A 21621-nucleotide genomic window follows, 5' to 3' on the forward strand; every position below is an offset into this window, starting at 1 on the left:
TGGGCAGTGATGCTAGTGATGATTCGCTATTCACATTTTAGGAGGACGAGGAATTGTTCAAGCAGCCCTTGCCCCCCACAAAACAATGACCTACATAACACTTCTAAACAGCTCTTCTACCCTGAGGCTTCTGGTATGCAGGAGTGAATCTGAGCTCAGGGGAGAGGCCCTGCCTTCTCACTTGGGGCTGGTGATAAATGACCCTTTGCTGCAGGTAAAACAGTCATCTGGCCAGTTCTCCTGAGGGACAGGCCAGAGCTCTCTGCACTCACGTGGCTCTTCCCTTAAGCAGACAGAGTCCTGGCCAAAAATTGTTTTTACGATGTGCAAACTGGGATGGGGATGCTAAGGTGGAGCATAGCCCCCTCCATAGCCTCATCCCAGGGACCTCCATCCCAATCCTGGCCAGGCCACAATGATCCCTTTGATTAGATAAATGCTACAGACACCAGGTCAAATATGTGCAGGATTTGCCACAGCGTCTGGTAAAATATTGTAAAAACACGGCCCGTTCTGCTCTGCTCAGCAAAACAAACCTTTTACTTCAATAGCCTGCTGAGCAAGGAGGCTGCAAAGGCTGTTTGCTCCCCAGGCAGGAAGGATTAAAAGGGCCAGGAATAGAAATTGGAGAGGCAGCGTGTGCGGGAGAGCGGCAGATAAGGAGCGGGGAAGTTTGGAGAGCATTAGGTGGCTCATAAGGCTGGGACTGTCAATGGGACGTGGTGTTTTCCGCCTGGAATTGTGTTCACTGTTGTTTTCTCACTGCCACCATCCTCTGTGGGTCACCAGTGCCTCCTCCCAAATCCCTCTTCTTGCAGCCAGACCAGCCAAGGACACCATGCCCTAGAGATGGGCTCTGATGGAGATGCGTCGGCTGCTCCCTGGGCACAGGCTCTTGGGGGAGATGATGTCTCCCCTGGGATCTTCTGCCTGGGGAGTCCTTGTCTCCCCCTGACATCCTTGTGTGGTGGGTTTTGGGACAGCTTGCCAATGTAGTCATGGCTTGGACTCACCAACAGGACCCCATGGCCCCACAGATGTTTTAGGTTGGAGATGTTCAAGTCAGCAGCTGGTTGTGGGGCTGTTTCAAACACTTCTGGTTACAGAAGATGTTTTGTCATTTTTAGTCCAAGACAGACAACTCATAGCTGGCAAAATCCCACTAGCTGGTGAAGGCTGTTCCCAGATCAGGTGCTCCAGGGAAGTTCTGCTCCCAGACCCCTTCCTCCCTCCTGTCCCTCTACCCACTGTTTCCTGTGTCAGGAGATGGCTGCAAAGGAGACCATGACAGCTCTGGGGCATGAAGTGTTCTATGCCAAGTGAGTATTTAATTTTTATCTGTTGAGCAGTAAATCCTTTCCCACACTGGCACATCATGACACTAATTCTGCCTTATCTATATATCCCTGACTGGTAAATTCATGCAATGCTAAAGGGGATTCCCTGCAAATAAGATCTCTGCTTCTCAGTAAATGAGAATCAGGAATAGAGTATTTAAAAGGGCATTTTTGGTAAGGATGCCATCAGCTACATCTGAGCTCTTCATGTCAAGTGGGTGATCAGGCACCTCTCTCAGGGCTCCTCAGGCACTTCTTGAACAGGGTCTTGTAGGATGAGAGGATAATTGAGGTTGGAAGGGACCTCAAAGTCTCTACTCCAGCCTCTTGCTGGAAGCAGGGGCAGCTGTGAGAGCAGCATGGGTTGCTTGGGGCTTTATCTAGTGGGGTCTTGAACACTTCCAAGGATGGAGAGTGCACAGCCTCTCTAGGCAGCTCATGCTTGACTGTCCTAATGGGAAGCTTCTCCTTAGCCACTGGCTGAACCTGTCTCCAGTTTTTATGCCTGTTGATCTCCTCCTGCCACACACCCTGTGAGGAGCCTGGCCTCGTCCTCTCAATGCCCCTGTGTACGTTATGCTCCCACCATTCCTGCTGGCCCACCTCTCCAGCCTGATGCAGAGCACAGCCCTGCATGACAGTGTTAGCCACCAGGACCCCAGTCTGGGATCACCTGCAGACTTTCTGAGCGTGGACAGTGACCAGGATGCAGCCAGGAGCCTGGGACCCTCACACTCTTTGCTTTTCTCTCTCACAGCTCCCCACACTAAAGGAATGCCTGGTAGAAATGCCAGTGCCCAGAGCCAGCAGGACCAACCTCATCTTTCACTGGTGATGTCCTTGCTGCAGATCCTGTCTCATGTCACTCGCAGCTCCAAGGCCACTGTGGAGCTGGAATGGCTTTTTCTTGGCATGCAAGTGAAGCAGAGATGGGCTCAGGTCTGAAACCTCTCTAGAGCAGCAAAACCCTGAACAAGGTCAGGGCCACTGCCCAGCCCATCACTGTGTCACCGAGCGAGCCGTGGGGAAGCAGGAAGCCCAGTTACAAGACAAAGAACAAAAGTCCTGGGGGAACGTCACCAGCAGAGTCATCTCCACACATGCAAAGGTCCCTTCTGCCTTTTTTTTTTTCCCCTTTGAAATTTCAAATTCCAGTTTGTGGACAAAGTCCTGCCTATCTGAGAATATAGATCTCCGACCACTGACCAAACTCCAGTCCAAGCAGTCCCGAGGACTGCTCTTCCCCTTGCCCACAGATGCCTCTGCTCAGTCCTTGGATCTGCCAGGATCGTGCCGAAATTTTGCACTGGAGCACAGCACTGGTACTTGCACAAAGAGGATTTTGCACTTAATGTCAGCAGCTCCCTTTCTGGGAAGGACCATCAGGAATAACCAGGTAGGAGTTTTATCACCTGCAATTCATTTGACCAGTCACTACAGATAGAAACCGAGAAAGTGAAACAAGGACTTCCATTGTGCTTATACCAGCAATTTTATCTCATGATTTAAATAAGGGAAGGGGGAAAAAAAAGCAGCTTCAGAGGGGGTGAAAAGCAAGAGGGAACATGAGCTTGTGGAGGCAGAGCCACTCTGTATGGTTAACTGATAACTCCAATTTGCCTCTTCCCTCTCATCTTTTCTGATTCTCCCAATTAAGCTCAACTTATTCTCATGCTAATCATTTCCTGACCTGTTTGTTCTGCATTAAAAAATTAACAGAGAGCAGTTTACTGCTTGAGTTGCTCACATAGAATTGCTACAGATTAGCAGGCAGGCTTTAAGCCTCTACACAGGACTTTTGGGTCTCACAGCCAGTCTGCACAGCTTGAGGATGAGCTTTCTTTCCTGTTTTTAAAGAACAGCATTTTCTAAAGTCAATATAAATCCCCCTCCCTCCATGCCATGAGTATATTTGCTCTGTGACTCTTTCCAAATGGGAAAGATAAAGCCAAGGGCTTGTGTTTTGTCAGACTTTTGTAAACAGGGATATTCAGGCCACACTGTCAAACCCTTCTGCCTTCTACCTCGATGTGACTCTGGAGCAGAGCTGACAGGGTGTTAATAAGCAGCTCCAAGGAATTTGTTAGGGGCTGGGGGCCTACAGGTCAGTGCAGCTGCACAAGCCCCCAGTCCAAGGAGCAGATCTTTGCCTCTGTTCTGGGCAATCATATGACAGACACACAGACAGGGGTCTGCTCCCGTGTCCATCCCCCCAGGAGCAGCGAGAAGCTTCCAGGAAAACTGGTGATTCAGCAGAAGTTGCTTAGGGTCTGTTTTCCCCTTGCCAGCTGCAAACAGCACATCCATGTCCTGGCAAAACACTTTCTGGAGGTGAACCAAAATGATCCACCAGCTCCAGACAGGGAGGAGGATCAAAAAGCTCCAGCACCAACAGGCAGGAGGAGACCAGAACCACATGCCTGGGGGAAGGGGCAATTTTACTGTCCTGTTAAACAGCAAGTCACTCTTGGTGATTTACTTTCCCCAGGGCTGAAGCACCTGCCACTGAGGTTGGGACAGATGTGGTTTGGGGCTGGGGTGATGCCCAGGACAGGCAGTCCCTGAGCAGACTCCAGACACACTGTCACTGATGAGCTTGTGACCTGTGGTGGCAGCCCAGGCTCCCCAGCACAGCTCAGAGTGACAGAGGCAGTCTGCAGCCTCAGGCTGTTTCTCACCAATGCCAAAGTTATCAAAATGGGGCCAAACCAACGAAAAGCCCCGTGTGGAGAATCAAGGCAGTTTATGTGCATGGGAAGAGACACTTCAAAGGAGGTAGAAGACTCTGCCTGAACTCCTCTCCAAAAGCAACATGTGCATTTCAGCCGAAGCTGGGATGGATGTTGAGGCTGGAGACAATTATTGGAGTTAAATAAATAGCTGCTCTGCAAATGTGGTAGGGAAAGAACTGCAAACCTGGGGACAGTCAGACCATTTCAGGATATACTGCTCTAGCAATAACACCGTGTGTGCCTTCCATCCCAGGACCAGAAAGGGGTTTATTATCTTGCCCTAACAAAGGCTCTGAACTCTTGAGGAAGTAATTATTATTTCCCTTAGGAGCTGTTATTATGCAAGGACAGTAAGTCTGAGCTGTTCCCAGAAGGGTAGCTGTGCTCAAAAATGCCAGGGCATTTACTGGTGTGTATCAACATCACCCTGCCTGTACTGCAGCCCCTGAAAACAGCATCTGGCCTCTGGGACCTGAGGCTGTGGAAATCTGACTGCTCTGTTTTCATGTAAAATTGCCCAATGAGCCCAAGACCAAGTGAGGAAGAGGAACTGCTAGATTCATCTCCTTCCTTTACATCACAGGCTGCAATTTGTCTCGAGTTACAGCTCCCACCACTGATCCCACTTGCCCCCCTAGGCCCCTACAGCAGGAGCATTGCACTCCATCCAAATCCCAACCCAGTGAAGACTCAGCCACTTTCCTGCAAAACGCTCTCCTGCCTATGTGGGAGGAAATCCAGAAAATCTCTGACTTTGCCATGTGCTGTTTTGGATTCACTGTCTGCACTGGCAGTTGCTTGCCTGTGGTTTAAGCCCCATTTAAATGGGGGAGCAGAAGCCACAGGGAAGCAGCAGCTCTGGAGGAGGGTTTGCTGCCAGCAACAGGCACCTACTGCCCTCCATGCCTCGCCAGCTCACTCGTTTAGTGTGGCAGGGAACTCAGCAGCCCACTCTGGACCTGGAGAGAACTTGTTTAGCAGGTGGATGTGATCCCTTTGGACCTGAAGTAATCTTGCAGCTTCCCAGGATGAGGATTCTTACTGAGCTCACAGTCTGACAGGCAAGCAAGTCCCTGCCTTCAGCCCTGCCAGCTGTTTGCAGGGCTCTTGCGTTTCGTTGACATTGTATGTTCATTGTACACACGTGAAACAGCCCCTGAATCGTTCCAGCTGTGGAGCAATAGGGGGAGGAGAACAGCCAAAATCAACAGTGGTTACACATCAAATTTTACTTTTTTTTTTTTTTTTTTTAAATTTCTTTTTGCAAAGGTGGATGCATCAGCAAGCCACGCCTGGAAGTGACCTCCAGGGGCTGCTGGGGCTCTCGGGATCAGCCCTCACTCAAAATCAAGGCAAAAATCTGCAAAGCTGCTGGGGGGGCTGGAGGAGGGTGGAGGCCGAGCTGCAGCAGGACAGGGGTAGCAGGGGGACAGTCTGAGCCAATGGCCCCAGGGGAGGATCAAGCAAGGGCACCTCAAGGGCAGAAAGTGTCTTCCTGAACCCCAAGCTATGGGCTGCTCGAGCTGCCCTCCTCCTGCCCTGGGCTGGTTGGCAAAGTCATTCCCAGCTGGGGAGTTCAGCTGGGGAGCTGAACTTTGGGGGAACATCTCAGGACAGGGCCAAGCAGGCCCCTGATGGGAGGCAGCAAAAGGAAGGCCAAAAGCTGCTGTGGGTGGGAGCACTGGCAGGGCTGAATGGGGAGAGGTAGGCTGGGCATGGGAAAAAAGAAAACACAAAGGCGTTCTAAGTTAAAATTTGAGAGATTCCAGTTTCTGGAGACAGAAGGAAACAAGTTAGTGCAAAATGCTTTTTCTCTGCAGGAGTGTGCAGAGTGTCTGAACAGCCTGTGTTGTCCCCAGTGTCCCAGTTGCCAGAGCACAGCAAGGGGTGAGTAGGAGCCAAACAGGACCCAGGGGCTCTGTGTCCACAGCAGCTGTGCAGCCCTGCAGCCCGTGGCCACCACACACCCTCCTGTACAAGGCAACCATCCTGTCCACTGCCAGTGACACAAAAACACAGCAGAAAGCAAGGTCTGGGAACATGGGAGTCTCCTACTTGGGGAACAGCAAGGGAAGGGGATCACAGGTCTCCACAGTCCCAGGAACCCATGGCACGGACACTGCAGTGCCAACTGCAACCAAACATGGGAAACTGCTAATTAGCCTTTGAGTATTTGACCTGTGTCTCCAAGACTGGATAACACTATTATTTTTCCTTTTGCATTCCTGTAAGACCCAGTGCCATTGGCCTTTTGTATCATAAAAATATTAAACTATATTATGACCATAAACTACATCATTTGAGGAAATGAACCATTTCTACCGAACGTATCACGGGACACCGAAGCCATGAACTTTCCTAAATGAATTGCCAGCTGATAAAGAGCTCAGGTACTGCTGGGAGCAGCCCCCAGCACGTGGCTCCCCACTCAGCCCTGGCGTGGGGAGCTCATCCCCTGGGGTGGTGACGAGTGCAGGCTGGACAGGAGGCACCAACCCCACTGCCAGCACAGGCCCTGCTTGGGGGGAACTGATCAAGCCAGAGGAGCCCCAGGGTTTTTGCTGTGCCCCAGGGTGGAGGGGGTATGTCAGGGTGTTTTGGGGATGAGGCAACAAGGGTGCAGGGCTTGGGATGAATAAAACATGTCCAAGTGCCTGCGGCCCCTCCGGCAGCACCCTGAACCCACTCAACCTCCTCATTTCCTCACCTCCTCACCAAGGTCCCTGTGAGTGCTGGGGCTGAGCACAGAGCTGGCTGGAGGGGGACAAGTTCTGGAGGGGGCCATGGAGGGGGAACCAAAATGTACTCCGGTAAGAACTCCGTGCAACTGGTAATGTTAGAGTTGGAAGTGTTTTTCTCTTAGTTGCTTTTAAGCTTTCATTATGAGGACTGGGTAAGTCCTGCTGCAGATGTGGCTCAGGAGCAGAGGCTGTGCTGCAAGTGGCAGGATCCATCCCCAGGCCTGCTGAGACTGCAGCACAGGGCAGTAATGCCAGACACTGGGAGCTGGGCTGAGAATGACTAAATCATTTTGCAAACAGCACAGGTAGTCACTGGAGTGTCCATGGGATGCCAGCCTAACTCCACCACCTCTTCCCCCAGGAGTCACAGCCCCCACCAACATGCCACCCACATTGGGGTGCCTCTCTCTGGAGCCCCAGAACCAGCCTGGGGACATCAGCCATCAGCACCCACAAACCTGGCACGTTCACCCCGCACAAAGCAAAATGTGCGGGGTCCCATCGGGTGTGGACCAGCAATACCAGTGGGAATAAGCACATTTTGGCAGCTCAAATCCCCACGGGAGGCCCTGGGGGTTGCTGGTGCCCCTCACTCACACAGCCTGGCTACGCAGCCCCTTCTCTCCGTGCTGCGAGCGCCGAGGGGAGCGCGGGGGGTACCTGGAGTTTCCTGGAGCAGGTCGTATCTGCTGCCATTCATCTTCCAGAGGTGCTCAGCTCCGTGGGCAGAGCTAAGGGAATCTTGCCCCTGGACGGGGCTGTCCAGCCGTGGGTGAGCCCCCCGTGGGCAGCGGGGCACGAGCCATGCCCAGGAGCTGGCTGCAGCGCAGCAGCAGGGACTGGCTAATCCCTTAATGCTGGTCACAATGAGATTTGATGGGGAGCAGGAGTTTGTGCTGCAGAGCTGCAGGTTTTAAAGGGTTCTGGCCGCTACCCAGAGGAAAATTATAAGGTGGTCCTGGGTCTGTGCCCTGCAGCCGCACCCGCAGCAGCACCTGCTGCTCTCTGGGCCACCTTTCAGAGGTGCCCTCACCCTGCTCTCTGGCCTGCCACTGGGTTTCTCCTGGGCAGGGGGTGCCTGGCCACACATGCAGCTCTGGAGGTTGATTCAGAAAATGTGCCTGGGTGTGTCTGACAGCGGGAGTGGGTCTGACTCCTTCTCCAGGGAGGGGCTGACTGTTTTCTCTTTAAAATGTTTTTATATAAATACCCAGAACACCACATCCTTGAGCAACAACCTTGGTCTCCCCTTCTAGCCACCATCATGATGTGTGGGATAGGAGGCATAGGGATGAAGCAGCATGGCAGGAGGGAGTTGCCTACCCGGTGCTCCCTATCCCAGGCAACCTGAGATTTCGGCTGTGCCTTGTCCCACAGCCCATCCAAGACAAGCCCACTGGGAGAAAAGGGATTTTCCAACTGCCAGACTACAAGAAACCTCTCTCTGCCACCCCAGTGCTGCCCTCTCTGGGCTTTTTTCTGGAGGTGAAGCTGCTGCAGTGGGGACTGATGCCCAACATTCCCACGTGGAGCAGGGAGCAGCATCAAGGGCAGGGCTGGGACTGAACTGTGTGTAACCCCATGACACCTCCCTTCACCCCTCTGTTTCCACACAGCTTTTAATGCCTATAACAGGGAAACACACCCAAGTCAACACAGACTTCTCCCAGCCGATGGCAGTCCCCAGGCACACACCCATGGATGAGCCACAGGCATTACCTGGCTCTGCTTCCACCCCCTCCATCCCACCACCATTTAGTCCTCAATGGCAGCAGACTTTAGGCAGGAGAGCAGCCAGGGCTGTGGATCTGGGTGTTTGTCCTGTTGCCCCTCCTGCTTCCTTATTCCACCCTTCATTTGTTGATGCCGCCTTTGCCCTGCCGACACCAGGCTGGTTCCCTTGGGAATCCATCAGTGCCTTGCACACTCTTCCCTGCCCGGGCACCTCCACCTGGCTGAGCCTGCCCATCCCTGGGGCAGGGCCTGCTCCTGCTCACAAGCCGTGGTGGCTGCAGGCGAGAGGCCAGGCGGCTGGATGGGAAACTGCAGCACAGGCAGGGCCCTTTTCCACGGGATGAATGTGGGTGTGTGTTGTTTTATGCCTTCTGCTGAGCTCCCTGGTGCTGCCCTGTCCACTAACCTGACACCTTGCCCAGCCTCACAGCCCAGTGCCAGATTTCCTTGGGTGACAGTAGCACCAGACAATCCTCTTCCCATGCTGAGCTGCTGCTTTTCACTGGAGTGGTGGGGTGGACAGTACCACCCTGGCAATGGGGTAGGATGCAGGACTTGTCCAGCCAGCTGGAAGCCAGGGCAGCTTGGAACACTGGAGAGGAGCTGCAGCAGTCTCTTACCATGGAGTGTCAGCCATGGGGTGTCAGCCTCTTATCTTGGGGGCCGTGCAGCAAAATGATGAGCCTCCTCTGGGAGCAGAGGGGGAGAGAAGTGGCTGAGCAGGGCAGAGGAGCCGGGCTCTGGAGCCTCCATGAAGGGCATTGGGCCATAAACATGGCACGGTGGCTGTCGTTTATGTGTCAGCAAACACACTGAGTGGGCTTGACTATTGATTCTGACCACATAAACCAATGTTGTGGCACTTGTTCAGGTTTGTGCAGGTTTTACAGCTCTCGTTCTGAGAAGTGCCCAGGTATTTGGTTTTACTCCTTCCTTCAGGTCTATCTGTTGACATTGGCTCTCCCAACCAGAGTGCTGGGCCATGCCAGGAAGTTGAGTGTACGGCTCTCCTTGCGTTTCCCACTTTCCCAGGTGTTATCGCCTATAAAATCTCACACACACCCATGGCTGGGACAGGTTTCTGGTGCAGAGGCAGGTGAAAGGTGCCCACTGGTCCCCACCACTGGTTGGTGGGTTTGGGTGCCCTGTGCTCAGTGGCAGGAGCTGAGCCACCCACCCTGGCAGATGGATGGGCAAAGCTGAGGGAAGGTGCTGCCCTGGGAAGTCCGGGGCAAAGTCAGAGGTCTGTAGGGCTGCGATGAAATTGGGATGTCAAAACCCATTTGGATGTCCAGAGAAGGAGAAGGTGTCAGGGCTCCCAGAGCACCATCACAGAGGAGATGGGCCATGCTTGGTGACCTACAGTAGGAGGCATGTAGTGTCATCCATTCCCTACTGCCAGTCCTCTTCCCACCAGGAGGTGCCAGCACTGGCTGTGCCCTCAGTGACACCTTGGTGCTGGGGGCTCAGGGGGCTTGAGCCCATAGTGATGGTCCCTGTCTGCCTCTCAGCACCAGAGCTCCTGTTACTGTGTGGATGCAGCTGGAGTCCCTCTGGTGGCTGCAGCATTTTGGGATAGAAAGACTGGTCTGGCTTCGCAAACCCTGCAGCTTTTTGGAGCCAGGAACCTTTGACTGCTGGTGCCTTTCCACAGCCCCTTGCTCTGCATGGAGCTGCTCCTCTCATAACTTCAGTGGAGCATCCTGAGCCTACCTTTATTTTTTGAGGCATGTACTTCCTGAAGGGATTTGCTGGGTAATTTCAGTCCATGCTCAGGCTGAAGCTGGGAATGTGGTGCCAGTGCCCAGCACAGGAGAGCAGAGCCATCAGCCCCAGGTTCACAATACAACCACTACCTCGAAACCTGCCTTCCATGAAAATTCTGCAACACTTGCCATTTCCACATACATTTCTGCCAGGAGCCTTGTTTGCTTGAATATTTGAGGAAAGCAAACAGAGAAGGAGCCTGAACACAAACAGTCGTGGATGTTTTTTTGCAGTCTTTGCCCTGTTCTGACCCCAGGCCTGCTGGCAGAGACACTTGCAGGCATCCCCCTGCCCGACACACCCCTTGGCTCTACCCTGTGTGCTGCCTTGAGCCCCTTTGCTGGCCCTGCTGTAAATACTGCTATATGCAAAACAAAACTCACCCAGCCCTTGCTGTCTGTGGGACCACCATTGCTCACCATCCCTTTGCACTAATGCTAAGTAAACATTTTTAATTCCATTCAAGAGATGTCAGCAGATGACTAACACAGTATGTCTGACTCGCAGACCTACACCTGCCCTGCCAAGCTCAGAACATATCTCAGACACTCCTCAAGCCTTCCAGAACCTCTTGCTGCTCACTTTGCAGAGCCAGAGCTCATTTCCCACTGACAGCAGCCCTCTGGGCTCACTCCCCTGGCCCAGTGAACAGCTGGGCTGAGGCAGAAGTCACAGTCCTGTGGGCAAGTGCAGCTGCCCTGTGACACTGAGCAGCATCCCTGCAGCCCCTGAAATGGGGGGAGCATCCCCAGCTCCTCCCCAGGGAAACCTTCACCAAGCACCAGCAAATAATTCTCGGGATCAGGCCAAGGGACTAAAGCAGTGATTGTCCCTTTTGCATCCCAGTAAATACCTGTGCTTCTTCCTGCCTGCATCAAGACCCTGCTCAGGCACCGGAAAGTGCTGACCTTGCCACACCAGTGTTACAGCCTCCCCCAACAGCCAGCAAGGACAGCAGGAATGGAGACAAGGAAGGGGGCTGTCTCAGGTGTCCTAACACCCACTGGTCCCTGATGGCCTCCGGGCCATGGACACAGAGCACGAGGTGTAAACAGAGGAATTAAGCAGCAGCTGACATGAGCAATCAAGGAGGAAAAGCTCAGTTCAGGTCATATCTAGTGCAAAGCTGTAAAAAACTAGATGCATTTGGCAGTGAAAAATAATTGCTTCACAATGCAAAGTAAAAATATTCAGAAATTCTGCCTCCTTTTATGTTCCTCAGTTGAAACTGTTGCCCACATCTGACCAGAACGCCTGAGCAGCAATGACGTCTCACATTTTTCAGCTATTTTCCAAAGCTGCTTTACTGATCAGGGCCAGCCCTGATCATGCGCTGGGCCCTGCTGTAACCACCAGCCCTGGGCACCCCAGAGCTGCTCCCAGTGCTGCCTGCACTGGGATTGAGACCAATTGCCCAGATTGTGCCCAAGTGTCATCAGGAGGATGAAGGTGGAGCCAGGGGCTCATCCCCTCCTCGCTGCCCAGCAGAGGATGGTGCCCTCGCCCTCTCTCCATCCCCTGCCTTCTTGCACAACCATTTGCAGATTCCCATGGGGATTTAGCACCAGTTTGCCCAGTGGAGCCCTTTCCAGCTCCCAGCCTGTCCTCAGCACGTGGTAGTGAGGATGCTGACTGTGCTCCAGCTCCGTGGCTCTCCATGAGCTGTGGCAACACTCCCCCCTTGGCCAGGGGCCAGTGCAGGGTGCTGGGGACAGGCCACCTTTGTCACCACCTGGCAGGGCATCCCCTGGATCCCTTCCACAAGGCACAGGTCTGATGGGAGGGAAAAGAGTGCCCCCGAGGCATGGTTTGGGGGGAATGCTGATGGCAGTCTGGGGCAGGGGATGGATGGGAGGGTTGCAGTAACTGCAGTGGGAGGATGCCCCACTCCCTGCTCTTACTGATGCCACCAGTGCCAAGAGAGGGCTAGACCTTAGGCTGAATGCCAGTGCCCAGATTCCCCCTTTGAATATATCCCTGGCTTCAGATGGAGGCTGAAATCCCAGAGCCCTCGAGATGGAGGGGGAGAAGGAAAAATCAGAAAATGTTTCCATCTATCAAAGGAAACTGAAGACAACTGTGCAACCCTTCTAAGGCTGAAGGCTCATCCAGTGCTGAAGGTGAACCCTGGTGTGCATCTACCAGCCATGCCAGCTGGAAATGACTGTCCTTCCAGGGCTGGGAGAGCAGCACTGATGGGCTGGGCTGGGACTCAGCACCACCACCACTGTGTGAGCCCTCTCATTGCTCTGCACAGGAATAAAACTGCCAGTGACCCTGGGAAGGGTTTGGCCACCACTTTGCCATGATGCATCCTGGCTGCTGTGCCCACCCTGCTGCCCACCCCCATCCCAGCCCTGCAGTGCTGCAGGCTGCCAGGGGAGCACTGCCCGGTCCCCAGTCCCTCCAGCCCTTCCTCGCCTCTATTTGGATAACTTTTTCACCCGTTTTATTTATGAGGGCTCCCCTCCTTCTGCCAACACTCTGAGTTTCCTCTCGCTCTGCTCTGGGAGGCCCATCTCGCTTTGTTACACTTTTTATTTCTCTCCCCCTCGCACGGCCCCAGGCTCGCAGGCAGCGGCCGGAGCCTTTGTTCAGCCCCGGGAGCAGATGGGAGAGCGGCCGCGGGTGGGATGGGCAGCGATTCCTCCCCGTCCACCCAACGGCACCCGGCTCTGCCTGCACTTGCCCAAGCTCAGCATGTGGCTCAGTCACTGACTCGCAGACTGAAAAATTAGGAGAGAACCAGGATTGGAAAAAAAAAAAAATTAAAAAAAAAATCAGGAGGAAAATAATATCGGAAATGTTTGCTTGCCTGTGTTTTAGGTCCCTGATGTTCCAGGGTTGGCAAGAGGCTGCTCCCATTAGAGCCAGATGCAAGTGGGCAGAGTAACTTCATCTTAAGTGATTAAAGGGCTTGTCCAGCTCCTTGCATTGCTTCTGTCAGGCAAAGCTGGCTGCTCGCTACAGAAATGAGGCTGGCTTTGCACCCTGGGGCAAAGCTGGACACGGGCACCCTGGATGTGGGGGCAGCCAGATCCAGCCATCCTGCACGACCATGTCTCCCAGGCTGATGGGAACAGCCCTTGAGCCTCCCCTTCTCTTGCAAAGGAGGTTCAAGTCAGTCCCAGCGAGCTGGGTGGGCCAGGAGCCATCTCCCACCAGCAGCAGGGGCTTCAGCACGGAGGATGCTCAGCACTCACTGCTCCTGGGCCAGCCCTCGCTCCAGGATCTGACACTCAGCACATCTCAGAGGCATCAAGCCCTTGTTCCACCTGTTCACAAGCATCCTGAATTACATGGCTCCTTGCATGTTGTCCAAGAAGCACCAGCTGGACACAAAGCCACAACCTGCACTGAACAGACCAAAAACTGGGCATTTTTCTGAGTCCAGCTTTGTGTCAGGCCCAGTCCCACTTCTGTATCCTGCAGCTCAGAGGCTGGGGTGAACGGAGGTCCTCCAGGGCCCTGGCTCCTATGGGCCTGGGATGCACAAATGAGCAACCTGATAAAAACAGGCTAAAACTCAGCATTTCATAACTGCTTGACCACAGCTGCCTGGTCCAGCCCAGCACAGTGACACTACTACAGACCCTGTGCAGTTCCTACATGTTTCTATTGCCACAGGCCATGGATCCACCAAAATGCTGATGAGCCCATGGCTCACCATGGGGAGATGTGATCTGAAATAAAGTGATCTGCAGAGTACTGAAGTGTTGGGGACTGGGGCCAGGATGCACAGGGCAGCGTGGATGCCACCACAGGGGTGGGTTAGGTCTGGAGGTGGCACCCACGGGAGGCTGCAGGTCTGGAGCAAGAGAAACCACCACCCAAAGCGAGGCCATGAGCAAAGTGTGAGGAGGTGGCCTGGGAGTCCCACAAGCCCTCCTGGCACCTGGCTGGAAGGTGGGCTGGAGGGGCTGCACATGTTCGTAAAGGAAAAGAGAAGCAGGACATGAAAAATAGAGGAAAGGCAAGGTAGTATGATGGAGAGCCATTGAGAGTGATGGAGAGCCATGAGGATCTGATGGAGAGCCACAGGAAGTGATGGAGAGCCATGGAGAGTGATGGAGAGCCATGGAGAGTGATGGAGAGCCATGGAGAGTGATGGAGAGCCATGGAGAGTGATGGAGAGCCTCATAGCTGTGACACCTCAACCGCTGTGGCCTCACTCCACACCCTGGCCACGTCCAGGGAACTGGTGTTCCCAGATCACATGGGACCAAACCACCCCAGCCCTTTGCTGTGCAGCAGCACAGGCACAGTTGACCTGTCCTGAGGATAACAGCGAGCTGATGTCAGCCTGGGCAGGGGCACCTGTGCCCTGGTGCCCATGTGCATTTGTTGGCAGTTGGCACCCAGCACAGCCAAGAAGCAAAGTGGTGCAGGGCTGCTCCAGGATGGTGCCCGCTGAGCCATGCAGGGAGCACAGGCACAGGCCTAGAGAGCATTCCCTGTGGCCAGGAGCCTGGGCAGCAGCGTGCCACCTGATGCTCTGCACCACAGAGGCTGGAGGCTGCTGTTCATCCAGGTGCTGCACTCCCTGCTGGGAAGCCTGCCCAGCTGTACCGACGGCTCAGCCCCGGCCCTCGGCAGAGCTCAGCACTGGCTGTGCCCGCTGTGCCCGCTCACACAGCCCGGCTGTGCCACGGGCCGCCCGCAGCCCGAGCACCAGGGCTGGCTGCATGTCCTGAGGCAGCACATCACCTCCTCTAAGCTGCTGCCACTTGTGCTGCCAACCCTCCAGCAGCCCCTCTGCCGGCTTGGGCACGTGCCTTCTTCTTCGGGCCAAGTAGAGCGGGAGAGAGAGAAATCGCGTATACAGATGTATTCACATCGCATAAAAAATCAATCAGAACCCTTTTCCTGCCTCCATCTCCAGCCTTTGCAGGCGCCTGAGCCAGTGGGGGCCAGGCAGCGTGGCGGGGCTGGGACGTGGGGCTGGGGGCTGCTGCCCGCTGGCAGCCCCGGTCCCCGCGAGCGACGCCGGGACGGCAGCGCGGGCGATGGGAACGCCGTACTCACCATATGGAGCCTCCATCTTAGCGCTTAGCTGGGTGCTTACATTGACCATGTCTCGCCGGCTACTGCTATGGGGACTTGGGGTGGAAAAACCAGAGGAAGTAGAGGAACAAAAAAAGAAATCTAAATAAATAAATAAAAATGTCTCTCACTAAGGAACTGGGTGAAGGCAGGAGGGAGCAGCGGAGAGGCAGGGCGAGGAAACCTGCCTCTCCTGTTATCTTATTGATTCGCTTAATCAGGGCTAATGTGGGTGGAGATGTTAAATAGTAACCAAGCTCTTATGGAAACCAATCTGCAAGGTGCCGTTGCTGTAGCTATAGTAACTGCTGCCAAGCTAGAAACTCAAACATGGCTTTTACTGGACTCTTTTGGGGCTCCCGTTTGCAGACAGTGTCAAGGCCGGGGCAGTGGCTGGGCTGGGGTTCACCCCTGGCCACGGAGATGGAGCGTCTGGATCCAACTCTGCAGCGCCCCAGGCACTGCCGAGTTCTGTGCCATCACCCACCCACGGTGGGAAAACCATGTCTGAGCCCACCTGTGGCAAAGGGCAAACATGGCACGGGGGGCCAGGGGCTGTGGGGCAAGTGTGGGGGCTGGCAGGGGCAGAGTGGAGCCTGGCTGAGGCACAAGGGGCAAAATGCCTCGGCCATGAGTTGGGACTTGTCTGCCTGGTGCTGAACTGGGGGGGTTGTTTGGGGATGGGGAGCTGCAGGGATGCTGTGGTGGGATGCAGGGTGGTACCCTGAGTGCTGGGCCAGGCACAGGGAGTTTGCAGCTCCTCCCTGTCTCCCTCTGCTCCCCAAACTGGAGGGACTCTCAGGGTGCCCCAGCCACTCACAGACATCTGTGCTCCCTTCGGGACCGCAGCACCCCAGACCTCATGGTGGCAGATATGTGAGTGGGGTCCCCAAACTCCCCGTGGGGCTGTGGCAGCCCCTGTGCCACCGGTGGCTCTGTGACAGGAGCAGTCCAGGCTCCTGGGGGCTGCCCTGAGGCAAGCAGGACCACATACAAGAAGGGTTGCTGAGAGGACACCAAATATATGGGGAATTCAGAGCTGGAGCAGAAAAAGTGATTGTCCAGCAGTGCAGAGCCTTCCACATCCCCTGCACATCTCAGGACAGGGCCAGGCTGAAGGAGGTACAAAGGGATCCCCATCAATCCCAGGACCCCCCAGCACCTCAACTACTGAAATCCTGCAGCCCTGAGGGGATAAACTTAGGACATCTGCTCCTCTGAATGGAAAAGCAAATCCCAAGGGAGTGTGCAGTGGGAAGAGTGCTGCCAGGATGCAGAGGGCTGTGGCATAGGAATACACAGCTGGATGCTCAGATCCAAGGTCTGGAAATCTGGGGGCCTCTGAGTTTTCTGACTGCTGAGAGGTTCCAGAGAGGGAGGGAATGTGGATAATGGGGTGAGGTAGGGCAGCAGGATCACATGGGATGGCCTGGGTGGGACAGGGAGTTCGTGACCCTTCAGCATCACCATCACCTGGTGTCCCAGCAGTGCTAGCTTCTCCCACACGATGGAGCAAAGCACCCAGGCATCTCCTGTGCCCAGAGCCCGTGGCCCCACCCAAGGCTTCTGCACCACTTTGCAGTTTACCCCCCAAACCAGAGCAAAGACACTGGCTTGGTGTAACCCCGAGGCTCTGCCTGTGAGTGAGGGAGGACCGACACGAGCATGGGGGTCTCCAGGCTGCTTTATTGGGGGCTCAGAGCTGGGTCCCCATAACTGGAAGGGCTGCTGTGGAGCAGGGGCACGCTCAGGGTTCCCCACTTCTCCAGCTGCTCACCATGAGGGAACATCTTGGTATTTGCTTACACCAGACTCTGCCTTAGCACCGAGGGGGGCAGTGGGGAAAGCCTCCCAAGTCTGCAGAGCAGGGACCACGCCAGCCAGCCCCACTCCCTCCATGCACCCCCAAACCTTCCCTATTTCAGAAAATAGGAACCTGAACTGTCCCTAGTTCCCCCAAAGTGGGAAGCAGCCAGGTGACGTGAGCACTGCTGGAGAGGTGGGTTAGAAAAGCAGTTTCCTACGCGGCACTGGGGATGAAGCAGGTTGGACAGCCGGGCTGCTGGGGGTCAGTGTTATAAATAATTCTGGTTGACCCCATTCCCGGGGGTTCCTCCTGGGGCTGCAGCCCTAGAACCAGCTGACTTGGTTGGATTTGACTCCGGAGAAGCACATGTTGTTGGAGCAGCCCCGGCCGTAGGTGGGGGGGCAGGCTGAGCATGGCTGCCCCACCTTGTACGGTGCTTCTCCCAGCCAGTTGCCCCTAAAAAGAGAGGAGGGCATCACCTCTGAGCACCAGCACCTCGCCTTGTCACCGGCGAGAGGAGGGAGGATGGCACGGGGAGGGGGGTTCCCTCCAGGCACTTACTTGATGGCGTAGTTGCAGACGAGGAGGATGGCGTGACGCCACGTGCTGCCCCACACCTGCACGTTGGCACAGGTGCCCAGGGCACAGCCCAGGCGGCTGGAGGTTGCCCACACCATCTGTTCCAGGACAGAGAACAGGCACTGTAGGTGTCCATCCACCCAGACATCCCGCAGACCATCACCTCGAGACCCCAGAACAGGGCTCTGTCCCACCAGGGCATCACAGCCCACCTGCCTGAGTCTCCTTGGCTGGGTGCTGTCCCATCACGGGCAGTGCTTTGTCACCAGAGGGTGACTTTTTGCTCTCCCTCTCCTGCCTGCAGCCTGCACTGCCCTACAAGGGGCTGCCTTGCCAAGCTCACAGGAGTGAGCAGCAGCGTCTGGGTCACTTCTCCAATTTACCCAAATTAGCTCCCAGACCTCACCCTGAATCATGGCCAGCAGCTTACCCTGCACACAGGGAGGTCGAGCAGAGACAGAAGCTCCTCCTAAAGCCTCCCCAGTCTGGCTTTCTTCCTTAAAAAGTGTATATTGCCCTTTTGCAACTCCGAGAATCCCTGAGCACCCCCATAGAGGAGCCACACGGGGATGCATGTGCTCAGGTAAAGGCTGGAGCTGTGCAGAGGAGGTAATCAGGGTTTGGTTCAGCTTTGCTACCGGGCACAGGAGCAGGGGAGTTTTTCACTTTGTGCTGGCCAGGCTGCTGGGGGATGTGCCAGGGGATGAATGGGCTGCATTCTCGGGGAGGTGAACACAGCTGGGTGCTGTAATTGTGCTCCATCACAGAGGAGAGGGCTCACGCTTGGCAAAGTACAAAGGGGCTTTTTTTTCCTCTTCACTCACCACCTTCGAGTTGCCAGTGGTGTAGTAAGGGAAAAAAAGCCAAAGCAGAGAAAAAAAAGCCTTAAAAAAAGTAATGGAAACCTCCTTGTCAACAGGCCAGAAGGTCCCAGCTGCTCTTCAGTGGGTTGTGAGCCCCTGGGACCTCTCTGCAACAGCCTGAATCCTGCAAGGCTCCGGGACAGAAAGGCATTGCCACCAGCAGACACACTGCCAGGATCTGAAGCTGGCAGCTGCCAGGATTTGATCCTGGATCCCAGCTGCTGCTGGGAGAGGGGCTGTGAGCTGCACAGGGCCCCCCTCTGGGGTCCCGGGGGCTGTGGGGGCTGCAGGGCTCACCTGCGTGTAGTGGCTGCAGACGGAGCCGCTGCACTTGCTGGGGCAGCGGGGGCTGCACTCCCGGGGGTGGGGGAAGGAGTAGTGCTGCTGCTCCTGGTGCCAGGATTTCACCATGTCCGTGACCGAGCGGTACCTGCGAAAGGCGCTCCACGTGAGCTGGACCTCCCCCACACCAGAGGCCGTGGGTGAAGGAGAGGAAGGGAAGGCTCCACATTGAGGAGAGAGAAACAGTTTGGAGCCAGGGCCTGTCAGGACCAAGCATTCCTGGGGGAGAAGGGGGCAATGACAGCCTTGTGCCAAGCCCGCTTGTGCCCAAGGCCAGAAGACCTGGGCCTTCATGGAGACACCTGAGCTCTCAGCCATGTGGTGGAGATTTAGGACCCACATCTCCCTGGTCCCTGTGCGTGGCAGAGACAGGAGTAATGCCCCACTTCTCAAATGAGCAGAGGGCACCTCTGCTTTCCTATATTTACCCTTCTGCAAGAGCTGGACCCTTCTCCACCCCAGAGGGGCTTGGTGTGCCTCTCAGCTGCATCCCAGTCCTGTGCAAGCCCAGCTCAGAGCCTCTCTGCTTCTTGACCACAGGGCTGCTGCTACTCCTCCTCTGCTGTGGGGTCTGGGGGGTTCCCAGGAGCTCACTCTGCCCCCAGGGCACTCACCTGCCCGACTGGATGGAGAGGTTCTGCCCCACATATTTCATCAGCTCAGGGGGCCCGTGGTCCCACAGGCAACGCGCAGCCCACGCCTCTGCTGCCCTGGCCAGCCGCTCATCCCACACCTGGCCAGGGGAAAGGAAAAGGGCAGCCAGGAATCTTGGCTTCCCAGAGGAGGGAAGAGGAGAAACCTGCTCCATTGTGCTCAGGGGGCTTTCTGAGCACCCATGAGTGTCCAAAAAATATGACATGTGCATCCAGGCTGGGAAGTGCCCAGGGGAAGCACAGCAGCATGCCCAGTGATGGACCTCCCCCGCTGCCACCACGGCTCCTGGGCACTGCCCACTGCCCAGGCAGAGCAGGGATGCCCTGAAGCAATGCAAGCCCTGTGTGAGTGATTCCCTCCAGGAATGGGCTCCTGAAGAAGGTGGAGCTGCACCCAGGGGTGAAACGCTGCAGTCCTCACAGCTGCCCCCACCCCTCAGTGCCGCCCTGGCCACAGACTGACCGGTGAGCACAGCTGCTTCCTTCATGCATTATTTAAAGCTTCCTCACCCATCCTGAACTGCTTTGGGGAGATGCCTCTGTGAGTTATTTTGGAAGGCAGGAATTGAGGCCAAGCAAGAAGAAGCACAGGATGCTCCTGGGCATGTCCGACCTGGTACCAAACAAACCAGGCTGCTGCATGCTTCTCCCAAACCAGCATCCAGGGACCACCCAGGTGCTCCATCGGAGCTCCAGTCCCTTCCCTGGGAGCAGAGCTGCACATGGCACCTCCTGCCTCGAGAGTCCCACCCTGTGCAGGCTGGAAACCCCTCCTCTTGGTGGCTCCCCATTTCTCCTCCCTTGTGGGCTGGGTTAGGAGCTTCAACCAGGGTGGAGACAACTTGGGTAAAGCTCTGCTCAGGGTGACCCTTGTCTGGAGGGGCCTGACCCTGTGAGGGTGCCCAGGCCCTCTCTGACCCACTGCTGCACTTTCTTCTCCCAGGGGTTGGCATCACTGGGCACACTCCCAAAGGACCCTGGAGCTTGGAATGTGGTCATCCCTCCCAGCTGCAGTTAGGGGAGAGGCTCCCACCTGGTCTTTGGGTTGGACCCTGAGCTTCTCATGCTTGTAGCCACCTCCCTTCCTCTAGTGCTACCTCTGCAGCTCAGCTAGAGGGATCCTGCCATCCCACAGCCAGCAAGCTCCCAGGTGTCCCAGATACAGGACCACAGGTCCTACATCTACCCTCATGTGGAAGCATCTCCCTCTGGAGCTCCACTCCTCCTGCGCAGAGGCTGGATGTGTCTGCCCTGCCCTGGGGACATGAAACATCCCGACATCCCCATGGGGTGGATGCTCCATCCCTACTAATTTGGGCTCCCAAAAGCGAGCCCCTCGACCCCACCACAGCCTTGGACCCCAAACTGCCCATCTGGAGCCTGACTCACCATGAACTCCATGTTGGCAGCAGGGGGGGACACCTGAGCCCGCACTTGGTTGTGGTAATCCAAAATCACGCTCATGTCGTGGGGAGAGAGGTATCGCTTCCGACGGCTCCGGGGGACCCCCGCGCCCCACAGCAGCCCCGCGGCCGTGCCCCCGGGCGGGGACAGCAGCTCGGTGGCATTGGGCAGCAGGAAGGAGCTGGAGAGCTGTGTCACCCAGCAGCCCAGGGCGCTGAGGTACAGGTGCCAGTGCAGCACAGCCATGCCAGCCCGCCTGCTGGGACCTGTCGGCACCTTTCTGCTCCCGCCCGGAGTTCAGCAAGGACAAGGGGGATCGCCAGTCCCTGCTGCAGGCAGGTGGATCTAGGAGAGAAAACAACACAGGCACTGCTCAGGATTGCAAGCCCCACTTCCCAAAATAAGACGGAAATTAATTTTCTTTTCTTTTTTTTTTTTTTTTTGACTTTTCAAAATAAATGTTTTAAATTAATCTCTTTAATAACCTTATTTATCACAGCAGTTTCCCCGTGACTGTCAGGGATATGTCTAGGGGATTGGTTTTCTTGTTGTTTCTTTTTAAAAAAAAAAAAAGTAAAATCAGTAAAAAATCTCCCCCATTTTTTTCACTTATGGCACG

The 21621-nt window shown here is 55.4% G+C and overlaps 2 protein-coding genes and 1 long non-coding RNA gene across 3 annotated transcripts in view; 1 reads left to right on the top strand and 2 right to left on the bottom strand.

The window, feature by feature from the left end:
• HNF4A (hepatocyte nuclear factor 4 alpha) overlaps nt 1-15545 on the bottom strand; it is a 34630-nt gene extending 19085 nt beyond the window's left edge. The window contains exon 1 of the mRNA XM_064673668.1: nt 15337-15545. Coding sequence (XP_064529738.1) covers nt 15337-15385 — 49 coding nt within the window. The 5' untranslated portion in view covers nt 15386-15545. The remainder of the gene's footprint in view (nt 1-15336) is intronic.
• LOC135423446 (uncharacterized) lies at nt 2357-6362 on the top strand. The gene is made up of 2 exons (XR_010434818.1): nt 2357-2733; nt 5890-6362. It is a non-coding gene; the product is annotated as an uncharacterized LOC135423446 (long non-coding RNA).
• A 1477-nt stretch (nt 15546-17022) lies between the features above and the next one.
• On the bottom strand, nt 17023-21337 carry R3HDML (R3H domain containing like). Its single transcript, XM_064674472.1, has 5 exons — nt 20988-21337; nt 19560-19678; nt 18901-19033; nt 17723-17838; nt 17023-17617 (listed from the first exon to the last, which is right to left on the bottom strand). The coding sequence occupies exons 1-5, from the start codon at nt 21246-21248 to the stop codon at nt 17485-17487; spliced, it is 762 nt and encodes a 253-aa protein (XP_064530542.1). The 5' UTR covers nt 21249-21337; the 3' UTR covers nt 17023-17484.
• Between the last annotated feature and the right edge of the window lie 284 nt (nt 21338-21621).

This window comes from Pseudopipra pipra, chromosome 17 (genome assembly GCF_036250125.1).
Source record: "Pseudopipra pipra isolate bDixPip1 chromosome 17, bDixPip1.hap1, whole genome shotgun sequence".
Lineage (NCBI taxonomy): Eukaryota > Metazoa > Chordata > Aves > Passeriformes > Pipridae > Pseudopipra > Pseudopipra pipra.